We start from the raw sequence: 27919 nt of genomic DNA on the forward strand, positions 1-27919 counted from the left end.
GGTTACACAAACTGAGACCAGGTCTATTTTAGTAGAGCCACGCGTGCATAAAACAGGGTTTTATGCCCACAAATAGCTTTAAAAATACTGCCCTTAAAATAATTAAAGCTACAAAAGAAAAACCCAGACATTTATAAATTACATTATCTTCCAAACACTGTGCAGGTTTATCAGGATCAGACAGCTGTTGTAAAGGCAGATAAATAGCCGAAGGGATGAGATACTGCTAAGTTTTTGAATGAAGTTGTTTATTTTACACAACACACGATACTTTCTGCAAAAGCATGAAATCGCTGACCATGAGAAACAATGAAAAGCTGCCAGGTTCCTGTTTACATTTCTTTGAGTAGATTCTCTGCTGCTACTACTACTAATCCTTATCACTTCGATAGTGCTAGTTGATGTGCACAGTACTGTACAAAAACACCTGAGGGACAGTCCCTGCTTGGTAGAGCTTACAATCTAATCAAGTCAAACATACAGAGCAAAAAAGACTTTGCAATCTCATGCTTGGAAGACTGTCACCGATGACAACAGACAAAACAGGTATCGGACAGATGGATGCATGTTACCAATGTGATCACAAAAGAGTTCACTAGCACCACCAGTCAGATACCAGTGTGTGAAGGACTCTGTCAGCCTGTCCACTCTCACCTGACTGCAGGAAGGATAGCAGCTGAAAGAGGATTAAAAATAATGACCCAACAGTATTTGTGAACATTGGCACAGGGTGGATGTTAATACTTGCTGTGTGTTCTGTTGAAATATTGCACAGTGCCTTTTCTTTTAATCTGCTGGCAGATGCATTATTCATTCCACGTAGTTAGAATGCGTGACCTGGCAGAATAGAGCAACTGTCCAGGCCCCCCTCAAAGAGGGATGTCCATTCCAAGGTAAAACAAGGCCCAGAGACACAGGGAAGAGACGACTCCTGTGGCAATCATGCTAAAGACAAAACTACCAAGGATCATCTACATCTAGAAAATACTTTAAAAAACAAGATCTTTCAGGAGCAACGAGAGAGAAAAGTGTGAGATCCGCTCTCTCCCTTCTGCAGAAGCATAGGAAAAAAACTACAGTAAAAACATAAATAGGGTAGAAGATAAGAAAACAGCACTTATTTTAGCCTTTCTAGAGACATTGCTTTAGGATGACCTCAACATTTCTTTTCTCCTTGTTAAGGCAAAAATATATTTATTTCAACTTATTTCATCACTGCAAACGATGATCCAGAAAACTAAATCCCAAGCAAGCAGACCTCAGTGGGATCTGAGGATGGAGCTGCCCCAGAATCTGCTTGCTTGGGTTTTATTTTTCTGGATCATCACTTTGCAGTGATGAAATAATAAGGCAAAAATATATTTATTTCAACTTAACAAGGAGAAAAGAAATGTTGAGATCATCCTAAAGCAATGTCTCTAGATAGGCTAAAATAAGTGCTGTTTTTTTTATCTTCTATCCTATTCTCTGGTATAATTAATTGGTTAACGGTGTAATCACTTAAATTGCTATATAATTGGAATCTCAAAGGAGAGTTCAAAGCTTGTCAGCAAGAGAAATTATTGCATCTTCCCCTCTTTCTCCTTTACCAGGACATCACTGGAGGAGACGGCAGCCCATTCCCCACCAACCAGAGAAACTGGGAAAAAACCCTCCCATCGGAACACCCGAAGTCTCTAAATACATTCCACAGTGGTTTAATTCCAGGCTTCTACCCACAGCCTCAGAAAAGCTGGCAAGAAACACTGACTGAGCCTTGTAGAATAAAACCAGCAGTCAGAGCTCATATCCGCTGCGCACAGAGCTCACCGCGCTGGGCTTTCCAGGGACAGGGTAGCCCAGCACCGCATGCAGTGGATACGTTTCTGGGAGATGTATTTTATGTGTGGTAATTGTAAACTGATATGAAATAGAAGAATACAGTAGATTAGAAAAACATCTGTCTGGGATGGTTTAGCTACAACCTTGAGGCAGAGGGACAGACTCTTTGTTGGCACAATAAAAGATATCACAACCTCCCAAGCTTACAATTTTGTCTAGGACCAAACACAGTTATTAGAACCGTGCACCCCGATTCTAATGTAAATAAGGGTGCATTGGAAAATCTTAAGTGCAGAAGGCTCCAGGTTTGCTAAACGTGAGTGTTGCTTGGCTGGGCCCAGGCCAGTATTAGGGGTGTGCAATGCATTTAGGGCACTCGTTTTGGCTTTTGGGCACGTAATATTTTTATGCAGATACAATTGGAAATTTTGCTCGGAACTGCAGGTTTATGGAAATAACTCACAGACAGCATAATTTTCATTTTATGTGAGTAAAATGAATGCCCTGAATGCACATCCTCAGCCAGTATTGCAGCTTTCCTGCTGGGCTCTGGAGACTTCAGATTGCAGGTAAAGTGGCTTGCCCAGCCCCGGTTGAGCTATGAGGAGATCCCTGTCGCTGTAGCATGCACCTTTGCAGTAGTTACAAATTTACTCAAACCCACACAACCTTCTATTCGAGGGGAAAAAGCGCTCCCAGATGTGCTCAGCACAGCTTCTCTAGACGTCCAGGGTTTCGCTTTCTGTGATGGATTCCAACTCCAAACCTCCCGGTGTCTGCCACGCTACCACAGAATTAAGAGTCTTGGTATTGTAGCCTCGCTTCCGATCTTCCTGGGGTAACCCCCCAGCTCTCTGATGAGACCAAGTAACAATCCATTCGCACACCATTTCTCTAAAAAGGTTAAAGAAATGTTCAAAGCGCATCACTAGGTATTTTAAGAAATATCTCTATATATTTGTTTCATCACATTTTCTCCTCCCTTGGAGGATCCAGGATGGGTCAGAAAGAAACAAGAAGGCTCCATCCTCTCACTTGTCCGAGGCTCCGGCCACCGGAAGACGACTTCTGATCCCGAGCACCTGACCAGAGGCTTCCTCCCACTCCACCCCTGGCTCAGGGAAATGTTCAGGGGCTGTGCAGGTGGGACCCCTCCGAGGGCAGGGGGCTCTCTTCGTCGCTGGAGTCGGGCTCTGCGCTCTGAGTCTGACTTGGCCTTTGAACCCAGAGGTCTTGGATTTCCTTGTACAGTTCCTGATGTTCCAGTTTCCATTCCTTGAACGCCTCCGAGGTCAAACCTGGGTGATCCAGAACCTGATTCAGGACTTGGAGCTCGGAGATTTTGGACTGAAACCAAAGACGTAGAAATATATAAATACAATGGGATATCCACATTTACTTTTCAGTTTTATTTTCTGTACTAATTTTCATCGGGTGCAAAGAATTTGAGCACTTAATTCTCATGCTTCTCATTAGCCGGCAGTCTGATCCGGGTGCTAAACCTTCACGGATACAGACCCATAAGGCAGAGACAGCTTGCTGTCAGACTACAATAACTGAAATGGGGTCAATATGCACTAGGGATGTGAATCGTTTTAGGACGATTAAAATTATCGTCCAATAATTTTAATATCGTCTTAAACCGTTATGGAACACAATACAATAGAGATTCTAACGATTTATCGTTAGAATCGTGAGCCGGCACACTAAAACCCCCTAAAACCCACCCCCGACCCTTTAAATTAAATCCCCCACCCTCCCGAACCCCCCCCAAATGAGTTAAATAACCTGCGGATCCAGCGGCGGTCCAGAACAGCAGCGGTCCGGAACGGGCTGCTGCTCCTGAATCTTGTTGTCTTCAGCCGGCGCCATTTTCCAAAATGGCGCCGAAAAATGGCGGCGGCCATAGACGAACACGATTGGACGGCAGGAGGTCCTTCCGGACCCCCGCTGGACTTTTGGCAAGTCTCGTGGGGGTCAGGAGGCCCCCCACAAGCTGGCCAAAAGTTCCTGGAGGTCCAGCGGGGGTCAGGGAGCGATTTCCCACCGCGAATCGTTTTCGTACGGAAAATGGCGCCGGCAGGAGATCGACTGCAGGAGGTTGTTCAGCGAGGCGCCGGAACCCTCGCTGAACGACCTCCTGCAGTCGATCTCCTGCCGGCGCCATTTTCCGTACGAAAACGATTCGCGGCGGGAAATCGCTCCCTGACCCCCGCTGGACCTCCAGGAACTTTTGGCCAGCTTGTGGGGGGCCTCCTGACCCCCACGAGACTTGCCAAAAGTCCAGCGGGGGTCCGGAAGGACCTCCTGCCGTCCAATCGTGTTCGTCTATGGCCGCCGCCATTTTTCAGCGCCATTTTGGAAAATGGCGCCGGCTGAAGACAACAAGATTCAGGAGCAGGAGCCCGTTCCGGACCGCAGCCGTTCCGGACCGCCGCTGGACCCGCAGGTTATTTAACTCATTTGGGGGGGGTTCGGGAGGGTGGGGGATTTAATTTAAAGGGTCGGGGGTGGGTTTTAGGGGGTTTTAATGTGCCGGTTTTGCGATTTTTAGATTTTTAGATTTTTCACGATTTTTCACGATATTTTACCCCCCCAAACGGCAACAATACGATTCCCTCCCCCTCCCAGCCGAAATCGATCGTTAAGACGATCGAGGACACGATTCACATCCCTAATATGCACAAGGTTTGTCTGGCAAGCTTTGGGGATAACTCAGACGATCTTACTCTTTGAAAGGTCCCTCCTATTGACCAGCTAAATTATCTCTGAGCAAATCGTAGCCCACATAAAATTTAGCCAGACAAAAAGAAGCAGAGCTGAGGTGTTAAACTCTGGCTCGTCAGCGCGGATATTCAGACAAAGCGATCCGGGCAATTCTGGTCAGACCTAAAATTAACTGGACAACACTGAGTGGCTAACTTTAGAGCAGATTCAGGCTGAGTCTCTGGCCAGTTTACCGTGCGAGAGGAGGAGGCAGGGCACAGATCTGTCAGCACATGAGGCTCCTCCCCTGCTGCTTTGCCATCGGCGAGGCAGCTGCAGGCTCGGATTTAGGCAGGGCAAGGCTCCGGCGCTTAGAAGGATTTGGTGCCTGTATGTGAGCCTAGGGAGGGTTTCAGTTTATGGCACTGGGGGCATTTTGGCTGGGGTGGATCCTTGTTTTCATTTTGTTTTGGTTTTTTTTATTTGGTGTTTGTTTTATTTCTAATAAGTGAACTGAACCGAAACAAACATAAAAGGAAAAATGAAGAGAAAAAGAAAAAAAGATGAAAATAAAAAACGTTTTTTCCACACTCACATCCTCCTTTGTGACTATTGGAAAAATGATTAGTCCATACCCCCACCTATATCAGAGCCTGCTGAATACCCCCACCTATATCAGAGCCTGGTGATTACCCCCCACCTACATCAGAGCCTGCTGAATACCCCCACCTACATCAGAGCCTGGTGATTACCCCCCCCCCCCACCTATATCAGAGCCTGGTGATTACCCCCACCTACATCAGAGCCTGATGCCAGAAAGCAAAATTTCAGGGCCCAGGCCACTACTGAAAGCAGGTTCAGCGCTCAATAGCTGGATAAGTCACTTCTCTTTTAGCTGGTCAATTTGTGGGCAGGCAGTGGGCAGATCTGGGTGGCCTAACGTATCTGGTTAACTTAACCGGATAAGTAGTGATATTCACTGTTATCCAGTTAAGTTAATCAGATAAATTAGACCAGCCACAGAGCTGATCTAAGTTAGCCAGATTTAACGTATCTGCCTAATTAGCACCTTGGCCACAGATATTCAGCAGCATAGCCATCCTGCTGAAAATCCATTGTAATTTAGCCAGAGAAGTCAAATCCAGCTAAGTTACTTAACCGGCCAGCACTCAATATCAGGCCCTCAGTCTCCACATCAGCAGTAAAGAAGAGTGGCCATGAGCTATGCTGAATGGGTCTCCTTTCCCTGCCCAATATCTCCATTCATCACTCTACATAGAGTTAGGTTCTTGTTTTCTGGGGTTTTTGGTCCATCAGTTTCCCTTCTGCTCTTTTTGGGCTTCCATCACCATTTGAACTGGGCTGTGTTGGACTACGGTGCCATGACCCTTCATAGACAACTACCCAAAGGCTTCGATAGACTTAGTTTTTGGGTACTTGCCAGTTCTTATGGCCTGGATTGGCCACTGTTGGAAACAGGATGCTGGGCTCGATGGACCCTTGGTCTGACCCAGTATGGCATGTTCTTATGTTCCTCCTCCACCTCCCTTTCACAGCAAAACCCAGCCAGGAGCCGGGAACTACATACCTTGAGCGTGCTCTGCAGGGCCCGCACTGTGTGCACCCTCTCGTTGATCTGTGGATTCTTGTTCCGTTTAACAAAGGACTTTCGGTACTGCTCTCTGGTGAGCAACTGCTCCTTCCCGATCAGAGACACCCCGCCCTGTTTCAGACACCTGATCAGGGACTCGATGCTGTCAACGTCGGCATCTGTACCGTGGCAGCCCACCCATGCAGACAGAAGTCACAGGTTAGTGAGCAGCCTCCCAGCTTTCAGATATCCCATGTCCTAACTGCAGTACAACTATAGCAGAGAAGCCCCAAGTGATCAGAAATTGGAGGGGGAGATGAGCAAAAGGGGAGAGGGAAGAGGAGGATAAGAGAATGGGACTGAGAAGGGAGGGAAGTGGAGGAGGGGTGGATGGTCTCAATGTGCCATGTGGGAGGGGCTACCTCACCTGCCGATGGCTTTTCCTCGGCTGCAGCCCTATGGTCCACTCTTCTGGTGATGGGGGTGCTCTGGGGAGTGCCTGGTTTGTTCTCAGAATCTTCTCCCTGTGTAGCATATGGAAGATGAAATAACCGTTCCTCACCCTACGGCCACAAGACAAAAAAACAGCAGCTCACAGACTGGTAGCTATGATTCAAGATCATTTCCCGCCACCAAGGTCTGGGATCCAACCCCTTCATTCCTCTGCCATTACAGAAGGAGCCGGTCGGTGTTCTGTCTGCAAGAATCAGTCAGGTAATCGCTCACCTCCTCCAAACCCTGGCGCACAGTTTCGTCTTCGGGGTCCTCAGCCTCGGTCTCACTGTAACAATCTGTGAGGGGTGATACAAAAAAAAAACAAACGCTAAACTTCAGATTAATCAGCACCCTGACACCCTCACACTGCAGCATCAAGACCCAGGCACAAAGCAGGCTATCGGTCCTGCACTTGTACATGCACACACCGTGGTCTCAGTGCTGTGCCACATGGGCACACACCGTGGCCTCAGTGCCTACATGCGTGCACATGTCATGGTCTCCGTGTTCCCACATTGGCACATATTGTGCTCTCACCTTCTTCCCTGGGATGAGGCTGTTTACCCTGTGCTGTATATTTTGTTATCGTTGCTATGAAATGCATTATCCACCTGGAAAAGGAGCAGTGATCATTTCAGTTACGGAATTAAACAGCAGAATAAATTCGTTTCCTCCCCTCTCCATGAGCAGATTTGTCCTGGAATACACCCTCTTGGACCTTGATTATCACACAAAATCCAGAGCCCTCCAGAAGGATGCTGGAGCCAACACCTTCCTGCTGTGAAGACTTTCCTTGCCAATTAGACACAGTTGCACCTGCCCCATGGATGAAAGGACTGAGCCAGAAATCCCGGCCATTGCATCTGAATAGAGCTACACTCCCCCAAAACCCAACTTCCCACTCTAATCCTCCATGCCTACAACCAAAAGAGTAATCTCCCTTTCCCTCCCCTCCATTCCAGTGCTTCCCCTTCGTACAGACAGGACAGAAGCTGGGTGGAAATGATGAGAGGAGGAAGGATGTTATCTGACAACCACTGTTATTATTCTATCAGGTGTTTGCTGCTTATTATCTTATTAGATATTTGCTGTTGATTTATCTTGCGCCTGTTTTTTGTAGATGTATTTTGATTATGTTATGCATTTTTAGATTAGGTTTATTGTATTATTTCATTTTATATTTATTGTAAACCACTTTTAATGTTTCTGAAGGCAGTATAAAAAGTTAATAAATTAAACAAGAGTAACTTACTTGCTCATATCAGACAGATTTTCTGCTGCGAACACGAAGGGTTTGTACTTCTGGTGACTGAGCTGGAACTCACTGAAACAGAGGAAGGGCCAGTGGGGTCACATCCCAGAACGTCCCTCTCTCTCTCCCTGTACGAATACTGCCCTGAGATGCTCTGACCCAGACTGGGAGTGAAGCAGTATCTCACTGAACCTACAGCTCTCAGTCCATTCATGCAGGGAAAGTACGGGAGGACAGGAGCCTCACGTCATGCGGGGCCCAAGGCAATTCAGCTAGAGTGGGAACCTTCCCCCCCCCCCCAACCACCCAAAACTGAAGGGTAAGGTGGGGAGCACTGTGCCTCCTAATCCAGCGCTGCCATGCAAGCCGCTGCAGCTCCAGGTCCACTGGCGCTCCCAGGGAAGCGATGTTGGGTTTCAGGGGCCAGGGGTACTGTGCAAGCACAGGACACCCTAAATTCCTCCGATGTGCCCCTCCCCCACACGGCCAACCCTGGCTGCACATGCGGCGTGCAGGTTTATAATAACTTTCCCTCCCCCCCCCCCCCCCCCCACCCCATATAATGAGCGATGCGTACGGAAACCCCGGATCACTCACTATTTCTTCTTGGGCTCTCTGCTGCTTTCCAGTTTGTAAGAGGAGAGCTTCATCAGCCCAATCGCTTTTTCATCCTGGACAAAGAATGCAATGAAATAAATCCCAGAGAAGCAGGAGATGTAGCATTTAGGTTTTTCCTTCTTACTTTGCAGTGAGCGTCCCTGCCGCCACAACGCATACTCACATTGGGGCTGTTATACCAGTACAGCGAGTGCCCCTTCAGAACAAACCAGAAGCGCTTCCATTTCTGCGACATGAAACCCGGGTGCTCCTTCTTTTTCAAGAGCCAGCCATCGCAGTCCGCCTGGCCCAGTTCCCGGCAGGAGACCCGACGCCTGCTCAGCCTGGTAGCCACACCTAGAGGAAGACAAAGTAAAGCCTGGCCTGAGAGAAGAATGAGGCTGGCTGTGCAGAGCCAGGGCCTTGGAGGAACTTTCATTGCCTCAGAGATGCTTGTGGCTGCATTAGTGCAGCATGGCCACCTGTGGCTACACTCCACGCATGTGCAGCACGGCGACCTGGGGTTTCACTCCACGCATGTGCAGCAAGCCCACCTGTGGCTACACTCCATGCGTGTGCAGCACAGTGACCTGGGGTTACACTCCATGCGTGTGCAGCACAGCGACCTGTGGCTACACTCCATGCGTGTGCAGCACGGCGACCTGTGGCTACACTCCATGCGTGTGCAGCACGGCGACCTGGGGATACACTCCATGCATGTGCAGCACGGCGACCTGTGGCCACACTCCATGCATGTGCAGCACGGCGACCTGTGGCCACACTCCATGCATGTGCAGCACGGCGACCTGGGGTTTCACTCCATGCATGTGAGGCACGGCAACCTGGGGTTACACTCCATGCGTGTGCAGCACGGCGACCTGGGGTTACACTCCATGCATGTGCAGCAAGGCGACCTGGGGTTACACTCCATACGTGTGCAGCACGGCGACCTGGGGTTACACTCCATGCATGTGCAGCAAGGCGACCTGGGGTTACACTCCATACGTGTGCAGCACGGCGACCTGGGGTTACACTCCATGCGTGTGCAGCACGGCGACCTGGCGTTTCACTCCATGCATGTACAGCACGGCAACCTGGCGTTTCACTCCATGCATGTACAGCACGGCAACCTGGGGTTACACTCCACGCATGTGCAGCACGGCGACCTGTGGCTACACTCCACGCATGTGCAGCACGGCAACCTGGGTTTTCACTCCACGCGTGTGCGGCACGGCGACCTGGGGTTATACTCCATGCGTGTGCAGCACGGCAACCTGTGGCTACACTCCATGCATGTGCAGCACGGCAACCTAGGTTACACTCCATGCGAGTGCAGCACGGTGACCTGTGGCTACACTCCATGCGTGTGCAGCACGGCGACCTGTGGCTACACTCCATGCGTGTGCGGCACGGCGACCTGGGGTTACACTCCATGCATGTGCAGCACGGCGACCTGTGGCTACACTCCATACGTGTGCAGCACGGCGACCTGTGGCTACACTCCATGCGTGTGTGGCACGGCGACCTGTGGCTACACTTCATGCATGTGCAGCACGGCGACCTGGGGTTACACTCCATGCATGTGCCAGTCAGATTGAACATGATTACACTGCCTGGCCATGATCTGTACATGTGCAATCACCCACTGTGACTCTAGAATAATCCGGGGCATCCTGGTCCACCAAACTGTGAGCTGTGCCACTTACCTTTCTGCCTGGCTTTACTCTGAGCTTTGTCCTGTGAGGTTAAGAGAGAGAAAATGAGGGGTCAGGTCTGTGAACTTGGATGGTATGCGATAGACTACAGAGGACTAAAAGCAGAAACCACATTTTGGTACTGAATTATACGTGTCCTGCAGGCTTTTCATGCAAACACTCAGAAGCACACAGAAAAGATGTGCATAGTTTAAATAAAACCCCCATTGTCTATCAATTCTGTGGATGCAAAATATACCCACAGGCTTTGCTCCTAGGTGGGCTACTGAAAACTGTGCTCTTTATTTCTAAATCGCTGGTTTTGGAATGATTTAGAGTCTAAATCACATTTTGATTACTGGCAGCCGACGGCCCTTTGCCCTTACTGTGTCACAGGAGCTACCGCCGCCATTGGTCGACCCCAGTGACATAGTGAGGGCAAAGGGCCGTCGGCGCCATTTTGACTACTGGCAGCTGACTGCCCAAGTCCGGGAGATCGCTCCTGGACCCCTGCTGGACCACCAGGGACTTTTGGCAGGTCTTGGGGGGGTCAGGAGGGTAGGGGGTTGTAGTAAATTAATTTTGGAGGTCTTGGTGGGCATCAGGAGGGTGGGGGGTTTTGTTAGATTTTTACTTTTTTATTAAAGATTTGTCTGCGAGCCAGATGCAGCCATCAAAAGAGCCATATCTGGCTCCCGAGCCATTGGTTCCCCACCCCTGATTTAAACCCTGCAATCTGCCCACACCCCTAGAGCAGCAGGGAGTCAGAAATGACCTCACCCACTCGGGTGTCTGATTGGGTCAAACCATTGGTGATGCCACAAATAATTTGGACTAATTTGATCCAAGCCTATAAAGCTATTTTTTAATTACAAAAAGCACCCAGAACAGGTTAGAAAATGATGGATAAAATATATTATACATTAAAAAAAACCAAACAATGAGACAACACACAACCACAGACCACATAGACTTATCCCATCCCCACAGAATCCCCTTCAATCCTACTCCTTCAGAAAATGCTCTGCCTCTCACAATAAACGCTATATACAGTGGAATTATGTAGATGTACATAATTCCACTGTATATAATTCCTTTGTTGTATGCAGTTCCTATGTATTCAGTCTTTACTGCCTTTTCCATCTCCTCCCTGTCTCCACCCTCTTCTCCCATCCCTCTTCCATTTCTTGCCTTCCCATCTCCCCCTCCCCTGTTTATTGTAATTTTCCTCCTTTCTGTTCATTGTAAACTGGCGTGATGTGTTTCACAAATGTCGGTAAAGAAAAGTTCATAAATAAATAAAATGCTTTCTAACAAACCCCACCCAACAAGATCCTTTTTGCTTAAACACTTCCCAATGCAGTGCTCTGGGTGGGGCAGTGTGTGTGCTCTTGATCATTGCCATTGGTTTGGCCACTGTTGGAAACAGAATGCTGGGCTTGATGGACCCTTGGTCTGACCCAATATGGCAATTTCTTATGTTCTTACATTCTTATGTAAGGAGGAGGTAAGGGGACCACCCACTTTGCTCCTTCCCAGGTGTTCCATTCCCTCTACCCCTTTCAGTCTCCTACTCAGAGCCAAAGCACTTTATCCTGGAGGAGATGCTTATGCCAACCCATGGGTAACTCCAGAAAGTTTTAACCAGGCCAGCTCTGGGATGAACAGGAATTTAGCCAAGCTGCATTAAAAACACTTTTTTTTTGTATTTATTCCTTTAGAAAGTTCTCAGATATCTGCTTCTCGAAGCTCAAAGGAACAATTTATGGGTCGCTGTGGTAGTGACATCATTGAACTGACATGCTCATAGTCGCCACTGCTAGAGCCGGTGGTTATCATACCAAGTCCCTCTGCCTGTCTATTACCTCTTTCTTCTGCTCTGCAGCCCCCGGCACCTGCTCAGTCTTCTTCTTGAGATCAGGGATGCTCAGCTCCTTGTGAGATCCAGGGCTTTCAGGCTCTGGGCTGGCTGCACCAATAGGCTCTTTGCTTTCAGAAGAAAACTCCCAACTGGCCCCCAGGGCACCTGTAGAGGATGGAATCCATGGATTTAAGCACCATTTCTTGCATTACCAGCCTCTAGGCTTGGCACAGATATTGCCCATGTACGTGGGTTCTAGCGAGAACGGGGAACATTGCAGCCTTCTTCCGCAGCAACTGATTTAAAGCAGGACTCGCAATTAAATAGGGAGATATAATGCTAAAATGTTCAGTCATGCAATAATTGCTTTATTGATTCTTCTCTGAAATGAGCATTAACTTTATACGCGAGGAAATCTGTTTCCTTTCACTTCAGTGAAGACCAAAAAGCAGCGATAACATTTTAGCACTGCACATCTGGTTATTTTCACCACTATGAGCTGCACTGGGGCTTAGTAGAGTCAATGGAAGAAAGCTTTAAAAACTTGAGCTTGGATATGGACATGGAGACTCATGCAGGGTGGATCGCTCACTGCCATGAGAATGTAGGGAGATATCTCATGTTTATCACTGATGCACCAAATATGAATTATAATAGCCATGTACAGGCCAAATTCTGACAGGCCCCAAGAAAGAAGAAGGAACTTTGCTCAGGTGAACTTTAAAACTTTGTCTCTGTGGAAAAAGAAGAGGCCTTGTCCTGATACCTTATCAGATGTGCCTGTCTGTATGGCCTGTTAAATAAAGAAACCAGACAGAAGGTCAATATGACTAAAGCATAAGCAGGAGTCATGGTTCAGCCAAAGCAGAGTGCAGAAGTCATAAAGACCCCCACCCTTGGAAGGAAGGGGGGCAGCCTGAGATGTAGAAAAACACTCTGACACACAGCTTGGCATACAGATGTGGCAGTTCTCCCCCCCCCAAAGGAATGGGAGGGGGAAAAGAACCTGCAATGTGGCAGAGCCCCCCCCCCCCCCCCCGAAGTAATGGGGAGGGGAAAAAAGACCTGCAATGCAGCAAAGACCCTCTACCTACCATGAGGTTATGCATATTTATCAGCTGGGAAGTATAAGACAGGGGGGCAAAGAAGAGGAAAAAGAAGGCTGAAGCAGCGGATCCAGAAAGTGACCCTGAAACCAAAAGGAGGAGAAAGGGAAGTGACGGATCCGCTGAAAAAGAAAGGGAGAGAAAAAAAGAGGGAGAGAGCACAAACCCTGTAAGAAAACCCAGAGAGTGAGAACCTGTGCCGAGGTGTCCCTGAAAGCAAAAGGGGGGCCAGAAGCAGACCAGCCCTCCCTGCTATTGAGAAGGGAGAAGACCAGGTGTGGCCAGGTGATCAGAGAGAGGAGACTCTGGCTCAGGTGCAGAGAGTGACACAAACTCATAGACGGTGAAGGGTGAGAACAAGCCCAGACAGTTGGCAAGCACCAGAGCCAGAAGCTAGCCTCCTTCCTGGACAGTCTGCCCGCTCTGCCAGTACCAAGCCCAGGAAGAAAGCCTCTCCCCTACCCACATTCTCCAGCTCTCTAGACAGAGCCTGGTTCAGAGGTGAACAGAGATATCACCTGAAGTCAGGACCCAGGATGAGTAAGTTAGCCCTAAGTATTAACATATTAAGCAGGCTAAGGTTTATGGCATGTTTTGTTACCAACAACCAAAAAGAGCCAAAAATGATCCTGCATGCAAAATGTCAATGTATACAAAAGGAATCTGCCAAAACACTTATTCAACCAACACCACTCAGTGATTAATAAATTATTTTTCTTCTTTTTCTTTATTATTTTTTCTTCTTTTCTTAATGTTTAACATTAAAAATATTTTTTTTAATTTTTTTATTTATGCTTTTCAATTATACATATGAAATAAATTCAATACAGAAACCAAGAAATATGACATATTAATATTCATTCCTGCTTACAAATAATCCTGTATATTTCAAAAAAAATACGAGGCAATCCACAAGGAGCATAGTAGAGAACAATATAGCGGATACAGGAAATCTATGAGAAACTTCTCAAAACAATTGAAAAAATAAGGAAACACCTGTCTATCTATTTGCCTGATTTCCCAAAACTAAAGCATCCTGGGGTAGTGAATCCAAAAACACTCTTAATTGTGTAATATCATAAAAAATATATCTCTGGCTTTGACGGGTTATCTCACATTTACATGGGAATTTTATAAGCATTTTCCCTCCAAGATTTTCTACCTCCGTTTTAAATGCAAGAAAATTCTCTCTCCTCATCTGTGTCTGTCGTGATAAGTCAGGATATATCCAAATTGGGGCCCCTGAAATGTCTCCATTCTTTTCCTCATGTAAATGCGAAATACCACATCCCTGTCAGATGCAAAAAGGAATGATACATGTAATATCGCCCTGGATGTTATTCTAGTTTCTACATTGGCCTCTAAAATTTCTGATACATTTAACTGCGCTTCTGATGATATAACCTCTAAAGTTCCATCTCTCCCCTTTGATGCAACATAATATATTTTCGAAATAGGAGGGATAGATTTTTGAAGCATTTGTAGAACAGCATTAAGATATTCTTTAAACATATCTAATGTTGTAATTAAGTCGATTAAAAGTATTTTAACCATAACAGCAAGCCTGACAACGTGCTTTGTTGAAACCAAAGCCATTCGGACTGATCAATCATCAGTTCTGTGTGCCACGTTATGATACACACGTCAGCATTGTTTTCTCCAGTCAACAACAACGAGTTCATCTAACACAGAATACCAACTGTACATCCACAGGAGTTATTTACATTATTCAATGCCCATGCAAAATGCTTTATGTGGGCAAAACAAAATGAGCTCTGAAAACCCAGCTAATAGAGCACAGATCATGTTTGACTATGCGCCAGATAAATGCTCCGTTGGTGGCACGTTGCCTTGAATGTTCGCACTCATTCGATGTTCTGAAAGTTTGTGTTCTTCAACAGATTTTACCTGCCTGGCGGGGTGGTGACTTGAATTTACAATTATTGCGAGCCGAGCAATGATGGATACACCGCTTACGTACAGTTCACCCCTTTGGTTTAAATGCCTCTTTGGAACTAAATGTTTTTCTTTAATCAGCATTTTCTTTCGTTCCTAGTAAGCTACAATATTTTCATTCATTTATCCTACATCACGGTACTGACGTGCAAATGCTGACTGACGTCATTACGATTACATGAGTGTGGGCCATTTAAACTATGTTGAAGAAATGATACGGTCTCTGACCCTGAAGGAAGACTATTAGAGACACGATGTCCTAGAAGAGATTGGTTACACCACTATATGGATAAGTTAAGTCACTTTTGGTTTCTTCTTTTTATTCAATTGATGTCTGACATCTTCATTGTTTTATTCGACAGAATGATTTAATACATTGCTCCATCAGTTTTGGGCACAGTGCTCTCTTTTCTTCTTAATGGCTCCTGATGAAGCAACTCTGTTGCAAAACACCAGCCGCTGTCGAGCCGCCCACGGGAACAGACATATATTGGCTTTAAATATTGCTTTGAGAAATTTAAAAGATTGGAAGCACTAATGTGATCAATAGAACCGCAGATGATTGATCAGTCCGAACGGCTTTGGTTTCAACAAAGCACGTTGTCAGGCTTGCTGATGCGGTTAAAATACTTTTAATGTTAAACATTAAGAAAAGAAGAAAAAATAATAAAGAAAAAGAAGAAAAATAACGTATTAATCACTGAGTGGTGTTGGTTGAATAAGTGCTTTGGCAGATTCCTTTTGTATACATTGGCATTGATGTTTTGTTACCACCCATGATACAGAACTTTCTTCAGGGAGAACTGGTGCTTCGTAGCCAGGATGCTAGAGATAGGAATTGTTGTTGTTTTCTAAATGCTATGTCCTGCCTAATCTGATAAATAAAAGTCTATTTCTGAGGAGAATACACAATGTCTTTTCCCTGACCTAGGATCGCACATAAGGTGGAAGGGCAGCTGGCAGTGTCTTGTAGCAGACAGATCCCTGCATTCCTAAACCTGCTTACAAGAAGGAAGGGGGGGGGGAGGGGATGTGCTTAGCTTGGGGGAGTAAATTACACACATAAAACTGCATTTTCAAAAGTGCACACGTAGGGGTAGATTTTAAAAAAGTGCGCCTTCGCGTACTTTTGTTGGCGCATCAGGCGCAAACAAAAGTACGCTGGATTTTAGCGGCTACACGCGTAGCCGCTAAAATCCTGGATCGGCGCGCGCAAGGCTGCCGATTTCGTGTAGCCGGCGCGCGCCGAGCCGCGCAGCCTGCCGCCATTCCCTCCAAGGCCGCTCCGAAATCGGAGCGGCCTCGGAGGGAACTTGCTTTCGCCCTCCCCTCACCTTCCCCTCCCTTCCTCTATCTAACCCACCCCCCTGGCCCTATCTAGACCCCCCCTACCTTTGTCGGGGGATTTACGCCTCCCGGAGGGAGAAGTAAATCCCCGCGCGCCAGCGGGCCGCTAGCGCACCGAGACGGGACCTGGGGGCGGTTCCGGAGGGCGCGGCCATGCCCCCGGACCACCCCAGGCTGAAACCATGCCCCCGGGCCCGCCCCCGAAACGCCGCATCCCGCCCCCAAAACTCCGTGCCGATCCGACACGCCCCAACACGCCCCCAACACGCCCCCCTCGAAAAACCCCGGGACTTACGCGAGTCCCGCGGCTCTGCGCGTGCCGGTAGGCCTATGGAACATAGGCCTACCGGCACGCGCCTACCGGCGCGCAAGGCCCTGCTTGCGTAAATCCGGGCGGATTTACGCAAGCAGGGCTTTTAAAATTCACCCCACAGTTTGTCCCCATTTCCACACCCACATCAATAACAGGAACAAAGGACACAGAAGCTTGTGCACCCGCCATAACCATTTCTTTGAAAAGTAACTGCAAATTACTGCAGGTAAAAGGCATCCACGTGGCTTGCACCTAACCAGCTTAGTCCAGCTTCTGCCCCTCCCCCACCACTCTAATAATATCATTATCATACCAATCTTACCAGGCATATGGACTACTAGCCGCAGAAGCTGGCTACTTACTGCTGACCAAAGCCATTGACTATGCTTTTAAGTCCTAGTCGGGTGCCTCACAGGGCAGTATAAGACTGCTGGAAAGCATGGCGCATAGAAAAGAAATCACAGCCAAGGCAGCTGTAACTTTAGCGGGTAGGATCCACGCCAACGGATACCTCTTACTGCTCCCTGCCCGATAACGGAGGCAGTGGAACGGACGGTTCAGGGGATTAGCAGGTTTGAATGTGGCCCATGCTGATAGTGTTTGAATGAAAGAAAGTTATTATTATCCTATAGCCTCTATGAAATAACATTTAATTTCATGTCATGGACAGATGATCACATTATCAAACCCATAAGTCAACTTTGACCTTTAGGCCTCCTGGGAAGGTAATATGAACTGCTTTTCACTCCTACAACAAGCGGTTATGATACACCACTGACAGGGCAATGTAGGGAAGCTCGTACTGCTGCTGCCTCTGTCTACCTAATCTATCATCCAGTGGAAGCCTTCAGCTCCCAGTGTAGCCCGCCTCACACCTTTTACTTACACTAAAACTCAATATTAGAAGGAACGTGTTTATAGCCTACCAGCCTCATGCCCACGATCTTGTCCTAGCACGGGGTCGTCTTCTCTTGACTGATGCCAGCGGTCCTCTGGGCTGGGGAAAATTTCTGGTGATGACTCTGTATCCTCCTTCCCTAGTGGCCTCTCACCCTCTAATTCCACATCCAACCTTGAGCGAGGAGAAAGGCCCAAGAGTGATTTAGTACAGACACTTGCCAGCCACAGATACATTTCTAACATGCAGCTTCAATGAGCCAGCCCCAAAATCTTCAGCCTCTGGAAGTCAGCACCCCTAGGAAATTAAACTTTAGCTTGAATTTAATTCCATTGGGGAATATCAGGAAATCCGTGAGAGCTGAAATCAGAGGTTTTTGTCTCCTTCCTCTGTGATATCAGACTGCCTGCACCACAGCAAGGAAGTCTTCTGAAGACAGCAGGGATCACACCAGATCTTTTCATACTGTGAATGACTCCAGAGAGCTGCGGCTGAGCAATGCAAACAAGGAAAATCATTTCGGCAGCAATGGAGACATTATAATGTCTACAAAAAGAGGCTGATAGTCTGGGATGAAGCTGCTACCGACAGTCTAGGGAAGGAGATCTTACAGATGTTGTAAAGGGACAGCGAGGAGGGTTCTCAGGAAAGTGAGGATGAGCCTTGTTCTTTGCATTCATCTGTTCTGATCCTGAGCAGTATAGGGATCTCGGAATCTGGAGAATTATTTACCTACAGTTTGTTTAGCAGTTGAAGAAGAAATGAAAAGACATTTCTCCAAATGGAGGTTGGGAAAAATCTTGTTGCAGAAGTTCACAGGAGCTTCTGGATCCTCACCTGCAAGAGTGAGCAAGGGAGCTTAACGGAGACACGTCGTCCCTGGAGCTAGGAGATGGGGAAGCGGCAGCAGCAGCAGCATCAGGAAAGCTTTTGATGGCCTATAAAATAACACATCAAGCCAACACCTTTCACCACTTTCTGAGCCAACATCAACATGGCCAAGAAAGAAAACAGAAGTTATAGTGTTACATCCAATCTAGTGGCAAGGGGACGGGCTTCAAAACCAGCACCTATTGGCACCTTGATGCCCACTTCAGTCGAGGATGGCACGGAAAGCGAGTTACCCTCTTATACTGAAACATGATGCGCTCCTATGTCACGCCACTGTCCAGTGTCCGGCGCTAGACTGTGGGGCTCTAGCAGGGCAATAAGTGAAATCTTCTTCTGGCTCTGTTGCTAAATCTTTGGAACATTTTGAGGCCCATTGGTCCAGGAGAGCCAGTCCCAAATTCTTCACCCGTACCAGTACTCATCACAAAACAGTAAAAGCAAGCAACTGAACATTAGTTTACCTGCTGCAGAGGGAAGACGGGGGAGCTCTGTGGCCCTGGAGAGGTTATTGTTACTTTCTTCAGCACCAGGGAAACTTCTCCTGATTTCTCAAGCAGTTTCTTCACCAGGTTCATGCGTGACCAGCCCACCTATGCAAGATGTTAAAAGCAGCATGTGACACCTGCTGGTCAGAAGACACCGAGATTGTTACCCCTGCTGGCCAGGGAGTGTTACATCCAGTGGCCATGAGCACACTGTGTTACTGCTAGTGGCCAAGAGCCTCAGAGATTGTACGCCTGCTGGCTAGGAGGCAGAGTGAATGTTACTCTGCTGGCCAGAATGAGACTCATAGTAATGTCCCCTGGGGAAAAAATAAAAAAAGCCTGAGTAGGATTGCATCCATTGGCCAGGAGGCTTCTGGTTTGTTGCACTTACTGACCAGGAGAATCAGGGACAGGTTCGTCACTGGGCCAAGAAAGTGAAGGAAAAACCTGATTTCTCTGAAAGGAAAAAAAGATGACGAGCAAAGCACCTGACCTGCACGCCCCTCTGATGTCTGCAGTCCCTCTGCCTTAAACACAGGCTGCTAAAAAAGTATTTGGTGCCCTAAGCAAACCTTCTGCCATGCAACCCTCTCCCCCAGCTTATCTCCAGCATAGCACCACTCCCTCCTACTGGCAGCAATGGCTCCAGCACTGCGTCCTCTTCTTGGGCAGCAACGGCTCCAGCACTGCGTCCTCTTCTTGGGCAGCAACGGCTCCAGCACTGCATCCTCTTCTTGGGCAGCAACGGCTCCAGGACTGCGCCCCCTTCTTGGGCAGTATTGGCTCCGGCACTGCATCCCCTTCTTGGGCAGTATTGGCTCCGGCACTGCATCCCCTTCTTGGGCAGTATTGGCTCCGGCACTGTGTCCCCTTCTTGGGCAGCAACGGCTCCAGGACTGCGCCCCCTTCTTGGGCAGTATTGGCTCCAGCACTGTGTCCCCTTCTTGGGCAGCAACGGCTCCAGGACTGCGCCCCCTTCTTGGGCAGTATTGGCTCCGGCACTGCATCCCCTTCTTGGGCAGTATTGGCTCCGGCACTGCGCCCCTCTGGACCTTGTGCTGGCAGGATTTTGCCAGCTTTAAGTAAGCAACTGCCTAGTTTGCCTAATGGAAGCACCGTCCCTGCCGAAATGCCCGTCCCGTTCCCCCCCAAGTCTCAGGAGACAAGACAACATACAAGGGCATAAAATACCAGAGTGGGACTCACCACCACCTGCTCATTAACTTGAATGATTTCGTCCCCAGGAAGGATTTTTGCACAGAGCTCGGCAGGAGACTGAGAAACAGAAACAAGAAGAGCAGAGCACAAAGTGACACCTCTAATCTTAAAATATCTCTGGCCCAAACCAGCAGAACCACTGTTAGAACACAACTAAGTACAAAGAAACACTCAAAATTAAACAGTAATCTATAACGGCTTAATTAACACATTTACGAGCCTGCTTTATGCACAGGCTGTTGTGCTGGGCACCGATATTCATTCATTTGAATCTCAAGGTGACAAAAGGTCACAGCTGGGGAGGACGACCTGAGACAAGCTCTGCAGAACGAGTGACCCCGACTGACTGCAGTTATTGCTCCCTGCAAGCGGGCAGACTCTCTAGGGAGAGAGGAGGGAGCAGAATTCTATTTCCAATAACCGCAAGAGGCTTAGAGACCTCCTACGTTAGCATTTAATCTGTAACAGCCACCTTGGAGGGAAGGGCGTGTGCGGGCAAGGGCTTCACTTCTCATCATTAGCAGACTTCTAATTCAAGCAGAGCGTAACTTTCAGACCTCCCTGTCACCCAGGCCCGTCTCTCCCCAAGGGTGACCCGCTGTGCTCACAGCGCATGTCGTGGCCCCAAGAAACACTGCCAAGCATGGCATCATGGGCGTACATTTTATTGCCTGTCCAACTCAGACCAAAACAGCAAAGGTGCCTTTTCTCTATATCATTGATCCGACCACCCCCCACCACCATGTCAGTTGGACAAGCTGAACCCTTCCTGGTTTTACCCCCACTGTTTCTGAGAACCTGTGTGGTTCAAGCTTTTCTTAGAAAAAAAAATTGAAAATAGGAGAGCATGGATGCAAATCCAGGAGTGGCTGAGTTTCACCGCTGCCTTGGAGCCAACTGGTAACACTTGCAGACAGGTGAACAGAGGATTCAGGAAGCTATGCCTACACCATAACCTGTTCCTGACCACCAGCTTGGTTTTCTCTTAGTTTTAATACTTCCTTTTTTTTTTGCCTTCTTCATAGGTTTTCTTTCTTTTTTGTCCTAATATTTTTTTATTTCTAACATTTTTATACTTCTATGGAATCAAAGATGAATGCCTTTTATTGCAGACACCCCTCCCTCCTTTTTAAAATGTTTTTCCTTGTCAATTGTCTGAGCTACTTTCATACATTTCATGCGTCAGAATGATGATCAGTACAGCAGCACCCATTTTAATTATGTTCATAATTGTGGGAGTGGCTAAGTAGGAAAAGTATCGCCTTAAAAGCAAGAAGACATGAGAATGGAATTGGGGGCTTGTAAGGATATTCTGTCCTAGTATTGTGGCTTTGACATGGCACGCGTGTCTTGGACATTCAAGGGCCAGAAACCCCAGGGCTTTAGTATCAGGTGCCAACTGGGCTCGCTCAGCCTCAATAGCCCATGGTGCATTTCAACAATGAAAAGGGAGACTTCTGGGTTTTGTAGTTACCACCCTAAGGTATGCTGGGACACGTAGTCCTGTTTCTCAGGCCAATGAAAGGCTTTGTTTCCAACTCACCTCTGCTGTGGTTCCAGTGATAAAATGGAGATTGGAGCTTGTGGTTTTGATCTCTATGCCCTGAGGAGGAAGACAAGAATCGTAACTGGAGGACACAGACTCTGGTGAGGTGGGGCCTTCAGGTGCTGGGGGGGTCAGTATGTAATGCCTTGGTATTTTCAGGCGTGTGGCTCTCTAATACCTCTAGACTTCCAAATAATCAGTATCCCATGTTTCAGGATTTCCAGTGTTGGGGTCTGTGGTATCCCAGAGCTTTTAGGAGGTTTGGGCTGATGTCTCAGGGTCTTCAGCTGTGGTGTGTGCGATGGGGAAGGGGGTCCTCTCATGTCTAACAGCCATAAAGGAGATGTGTTGTGGGGAAGAGGGGAACGAGAGATAGCAGTGCATCTGCGCTCTGAATATCCTCTATCATTTCTGTGTGGTGATGTTAATACACAGAGCTAACTTCAAGTTATCCTTGCTTCTGTCAATCCTAAAGCAACATAAAGAATTGTGAACTCCAAGACAGGGAATCCCCGGATTGTGCCTGCAGGAGCCACGCACTCACCAAACCATCCTCAGCCACCACCGGTGCTAATCCCACTGTCTCTAGAGTGGCCGTCTGGTACAGGAGGGCTTCAGGACTGCAATACAGAATGCTGTCACAAATCCCAGAATGTGGCCTGCACTGAAAGAGAAAAAAAAACAAACCTGTAAGGCCAGCACTGGTCAAATAAGGCTTTCACAGTGCTTTCAAATGCCTTCCATCTGGATCTACTCGCTCAGCTCTACTCCCAGCAAGAGCATCTGGCGGAGGAGACCAGACTGCAGTGCAGACCACATGAAAACAATGAATGGCTCATTCCACTTATATCCCCCTGAATCATGCAAAAGAAACACTCACAATGATTACAATTCTGTCTTCTTTTTCAGATATTGTGCAGTCCTGCAAAACACAATACACCAGAAAGAGCAGGAGATAAGGCAAGAGAACAGGCCAACATCAGCTGGACAATGAGTCCCCAACACACACGCACACCCTGCAGGGCGTAAATATATCCCCAGGCAGAAGAGCACGAAGACAAGTCTAGCACTGGCCCTTTTCTGCCTGGGACTTGAGATTCAGGCAATTCTCCTTACCCCAGTGCCAACTCCATTAGTACTCAGCCCTCCCTGCACACATGTAGTACTGTACCTGGACATCAGCACTCGCATTCCCAGTCCCAGCTCTGCTGCTCCGTGCCCCTCTCTGTGCCCCCTTCCCACTTCTCCCCTATCCTTTCCCTTTCTCTCTGTTCTTCCTGTTCCCTGTCTCTCTTCCTCTCTGCCCTTTCAAACTTCTTTCTTTCTCCTCTCTCTGCTCCTTCCCACGTCTCCCTCGCTGTCTGCTTCTTTCCACGTCTCCTTCTCCCTGTCTCTCTCTCTCCCTGAAAGCTGAGATCTCCCTCAACCTTCTGACGTCCTGTCAACCATGCAGAACCCGATTCCACAGCATGATTCACAGAGTTATAAAAAGCAGTGCCACTCTCTTCCCACCCCCTTCCTATTCACCTTTCACTGGTTCACGCTCCCTCCTCCTCCAGCCTCACAGTAAGTGCTGTAGGACTCAGACCAGGATGCGGAGTTCCGTGAACATGTGGAACCAGATGTGCTAAGCCTTGTTCTCATAGACGCAAAAGGAGAGCTCCCTCTAGGTATATGTGGTCCAGGCACATTGCTGGCTTCAAGGTAGCGCGTCAGGAATGACTCAATGCTGGGGTTTGCATTTCTTGCCACTTATCTCTGGCAAGAGCTGTATAATTGTTCTCCCCATGAATTTTAGAAAAAGATTTGGTAAACCTGCCCCCCCCCCCCTTCTCCTGCCCCAGGCACCCTCACAACACCAGCTGGTGGCACAAACACAGCAAGGCAGGTGGGACTCGGTGGAAGGGGTCTTTGCAACCGACCTTTTGCATGACCTCTGCCAGTTCCCCACACAGAGAGATGATTTCCCTGCTCGCTGAATAGTCATTGAGGCGGGTGAAGAGATACCTGGAAAAGCAGAAGAGAATGTGTCCTCACCAAGAAAGAAGAACTTTATATATTTTGGTTTGTTATTTGTTAACCTTTATTTCCATGCATCCAAGAGGAATAGCACAGCACGCACATGGGAAAAGGTTAAGACTAACAGGAAGGATGAAGAGATGGGAAAGCGGCACCTACAGCATCTCTGCAGGCAGAGAACGAGTGACAGGAGGGGCAAACAGTGAGAGAGACAGAGAGACACTGACCTCACAGTCCTGAAAATGCTTTTATCTCAGCTCTCTGCTTTATTTATTTACTCGTATTTATGTTTGCCCAAAACACAACTCAAAATGACTTACAACAATACCAAAACAAGAATATAAAAAAAACTAATAATAATAAAAAATGCACATTAATATGCAAAAAAAAAAAACCAAACATAAGTGCAATATAAAAAAAAAAATATGCCCTGCTTGCCTGATTCTTTTTCTCTCCATACTTCATTATCATTCTCTAACCCTTCCTTTCCACAGCTTTTTCCAGCTTCCATCCCTTCCAGACCAGAGCAGTACCTGTTGAGCCAGGAGAAAAGGGATCTTGCAGAAGAAACCAGTTCAATGACGTAGGTCTGGAGATCAGGGGGGAGGTTCTGGATGGCCATCCCATTGTAGGTGTTCACTTTCCTACGACTCACAATGAGGGTCTGCACAGTCTGGCACACCCCCTTCAGCTTCTCCGTCAAAGAGCTCAAGCTGTCTGTCTTCAGTTCATAGTTCTAGGATGAGAGGCAACCCCTCAGGTTACTGCAGCTTCCTGAAAGCTGATGCTACCCCAGTGCAGGACCAGTGCAGGGGATGACAGTACTAAGTGACAGGTACTTGGGAGAAGCTGGCTTAAGGTGGAACAATATCCGAGGCACAGGGGATATAGCACCATAAGCATTACCAAATGGCTGTTTTTTCATATCTTGCTTTTCTTCAGTCCTGGGTTTACCACAGTGCATGCAGGGACTTGTAATTCGGTTTTGCATGCAGACATTGAAGGCAAGAGTCAAGTCACACAAAGAAGACCACTTTTCATATTCAGACCACTGCATCAATGATCATATGAGCAGAATAATTAAAGGAAAATGCAAAGCAATCCAGGAACATAAGACTTTTCAAGTTAAAATGAGCAGACACTTCAGAACCATCAACAGACTCACCTTCTGATCACCCATCAAATCCTCCCCACCCCCTCTCTATATCACCTTCCCCTTCAGGCTATCATTGGAGTGCCTTTTGTGATTCACTTATGTTCTTTGATAATATACGTGCTCATTCTGGTCTGACCTGAAAAAAGAAGTAATATCTCCCCAAAAGGTAGTCAAGAAGTATATTACACTAACTCAGTGAAAAGATATCACCTATTATATTTTTGGGATTTTTTTGTTCTTATTTTTTTAACCTTTGTTTTCATTCATGAGTGCAGCAAGATAATAAATCCAGGAAGCACGGAGCTGGCTGGCAATCCTAGAGAGAGAAACTGTGATTATAGCAGCACTGCAGCAGCGGAAATAAAATAATCTCATTGCTCACCAGCATGCACAGTTTCTCCACAGCCTCCAGAATGAGCTCCTGGTGTCCAATGCTTTTCACCCCAAACTTCTCCAAGTCCTGGGAGGAGAGACACAGCAGATCCTCCCCGTCATGTGCCATTCCTCAAATGGATAGCGCTGCACCGGTAAGTCAAGCCCTGTGGACAGAGAGAGGCAGGCAAAGTCAGCCCTTTAAAGGGGGAACCGAGTATTTGCCGTGTGCAGAAGGATGAGGAATGCTCACTGGGGGGAATGGGATGCCCTGGGGGGTAGGCAAAGCTACAGAGGTCTGAGAAGGACCTGGAAGATCGCTGTATGGGACCGGTCCAAGCAGGGGGCATGGGCTGGAACTGATCGATTAGAAATGCGCTTCAGTGAGGCAAGCAAATCGCCGAAAACCACAGATTTGTTTGGAAAATAGCCCCCCTGGTCTGGTGGCACTGTTACTGCCTCCCACACATTTTTTTTTCACCATAACTAAGAGGCACCTGTTGCATTAAATCTAAAGGATTACAGAGCCAGCGATACGGATCAGGGACGGTATTACTGCCAGTTGTAGGGTTTAGGCAGCCAAGTTAAACCGCAAGAACAAACCAACCATTTGCCCATGTTAAAACCATGGACTCTGATGAAAGCTGGAATTAGTTCTAATGATTATTTATGTAAAATGTTTTATATTCTGCCCGTCACACTCATCAGGCAGATTACAGTTTACCTTAAATATTTTATCAATCACATATAACAAATTATTATAAAACAGTTACACCACCACCAACATAAAATGTAAAATGCATCACATGCTTGCTGGAATAGGCAAGCTTTCAACTCCGTGGGGACCGATTTGTGCCTGAGCTCAGGAGGTAAGGAAAGCCCTGAAGCTGCCGCACTTATCGACAAGCCACATCTGGATGCTTCATAAAGGCGAGGGGATCCGGAAATAATCACTCATCTGGAGCCCGCAGGGCGAGAAGCCTAAAGCCGATTGCATAGACTGAGTGAGCCTGCAAACCCACGACATCTCTGTCAACCTCTGGGCTGCTGGTAACCAGTGCAGAGGGTTTAGAAAGCTCCAGCAGGGCGCTGGGTTTGTGAGGCTGCTCTCAGACCTCGGAGTGCGGGAAGCTTGAAGTCAATGGAGTCTGATGGGCTCCTTGGCTGGAAAGCTTCAGGTGCCCAGCTCCACGTCCCTTTCGGGGATGTGAGCACAGCCCGGGGCCAGATGCAAGGCTGGGGTCCCCATGGGCAGAGATCAGAGGGCAGCAGGGGGTGCCCCCGGGTTTGGGTGCCTTCAGAAGTTGGCATCCTGGGCGCGTGCCTACATCTGGCTCAGGGATGTGCCGTCCTGTTTAACCAGGGAGAATCGCGTTTCCTTTTGTGCTGTTTGCCCACAGAAAGGATACAAAAAAGCAACACAATGTTGTTTTGTTTCTGTGGTTTTAGCGGGGCCCTAAATGACAGCCACAAAATGAAACAAAAACAAAAAGGCAGGAAATAAATAGGAGAAAAAAAAACCCCATGAAAAACGAAATAAGCTCTTTCTTTTCCCGTGCCAGGCGCAGCCCTTCCCACTGCCCGGCAGGGACTCTGCTTGGCTCTTCCTTCCTTCCCCACTGCGTTATCTTCACTGTCGCTGTTTCCACCCTCCCTGTCCCTCTGTTACCCCTCAGTCGGCCTGGGAGCTGGGCACCTGCTGGGTTTACAGTTCGGAGGGGGGAAGGAGATGGACCCTGGGAGGGAAGGAGCTGCTGAGCAGCCCAGCAGGAGGCTCTGACTCTCATGAGTTTCTCCAGGAGAGGGAACGCGTGCATTTCTCTCGCCCGGACCAGGAAGGCAGCGCTTGGAGATTTGTTATCCCCACTGAGAAGTCAGGGCCGGGTCGGTGAGATCCCACCGAGGGACCTGCACTTCCGACGGGAAGAAATGTATGGAAAGCAGCAGCGCTAGCAAACAACAAAAGGACTCTTTAAACAAAACCATTAAGATTTTCCTTTGATGTTTTGATTTTTCTTTCTTTCTTTTTCGGCAGCTTAAAGTGTTTCTGCACAGTTACAGCAAATCAGGAGCCCAGATGTTACCTGGATGTAAGGCAGAGGTGTAGCCGAAATCTGCAAGCAGGGGGAGGAGGTTTGCACAAACTTCGCCCGGCAGGACCCAAAGGAGCGCACCTTTTTATTCCAGGAAGTATAAAAAGGACGGAAGGGAAGGGAATGAAGTCAAAAGCCCAGTGACTGTGTATAGCGCCCCCCGGACCCCTGCCTGACTCCCCCCGCCTGCTGCTTCTTAATAACTTTCCCTCCCTGGGCCGGGAGGAGTCGCACTCCTCCTCCTTTCGGTCTGGGCCGGGCCAGCTGTGTCCAGCTGTGCAGCGCCCCCGCTCACCTCTCAGCCAGGCGGCCGCGGCGGCAGGGCTCCAGGCGGCGATGGGCTCCATGGCCGGGCTGGATCTGGTTCCGGGTCCCGGCAGGGCAGGGCCGGGGGCGGCTCCGCTCACCTGTGCTGACGGCTTCCCGTCACACCTAGAGGGGGTGGAGGGAGCCCGGCCCGGGGCACTGAGGAGAGGGGGCAGGAGCTGACATTTGAGAGCGA

At 48.1% G+C, this 27919-nt stretch overlaps 1 protein-coding gene across 1 annotated transcript; it reads right to left on the reverse strand.

The window, feature by feature from the left end:
• Positions 1-227: 227 nt before the first annotated feature.
• On the reverse strand, positions 228-27779 carry CNKSR1 (connector enhancer of kinase suppressor of Ras 1). Its single transcript, XM_029619604.1, is given in 22 exon segments — positions 228-3168; positions 6116-6297; positions 6546-6681; positions 6845-6909; positions 7151-7224; positions 7866-7937; positions 8463-8536; positions 8647-8819; positions 10169-10199; positions 12022-12182; positions 17666-17811; positions 18475-18575; positions 18990-19118; positions 20220-20288; positions 21775-21834; positions 22322-22441; positions 22658-22699; positions 23700-23784; positions 24330-24532; positions 25335-25438; positions 25441-25491; positions 27713-27779. Coding segments are annotated over 22 exon segments (2349 nt in total). The 5' UTR covers positions 27765-27779; the 3' UTR covers positions 228-2949.
• Between the last annotated feature and the right edge of the window lie 140 nt (positions 27780-27919).

Source organism: Rhinatrema bivittatum, chromosome 11 (assembly GCF_901001135.1).
Source record: "Rhinatrema bivittatum chromosome 11, aRhiBiv1.1, whole genome shotgun sequence".
Lineage (NCBI taxonomy): Eukaryota > Metazoa > Chordata > Amphibia > Gymnophiona > Rhinatrematidae > Rhinatrema > Rhinatrema bivittatum.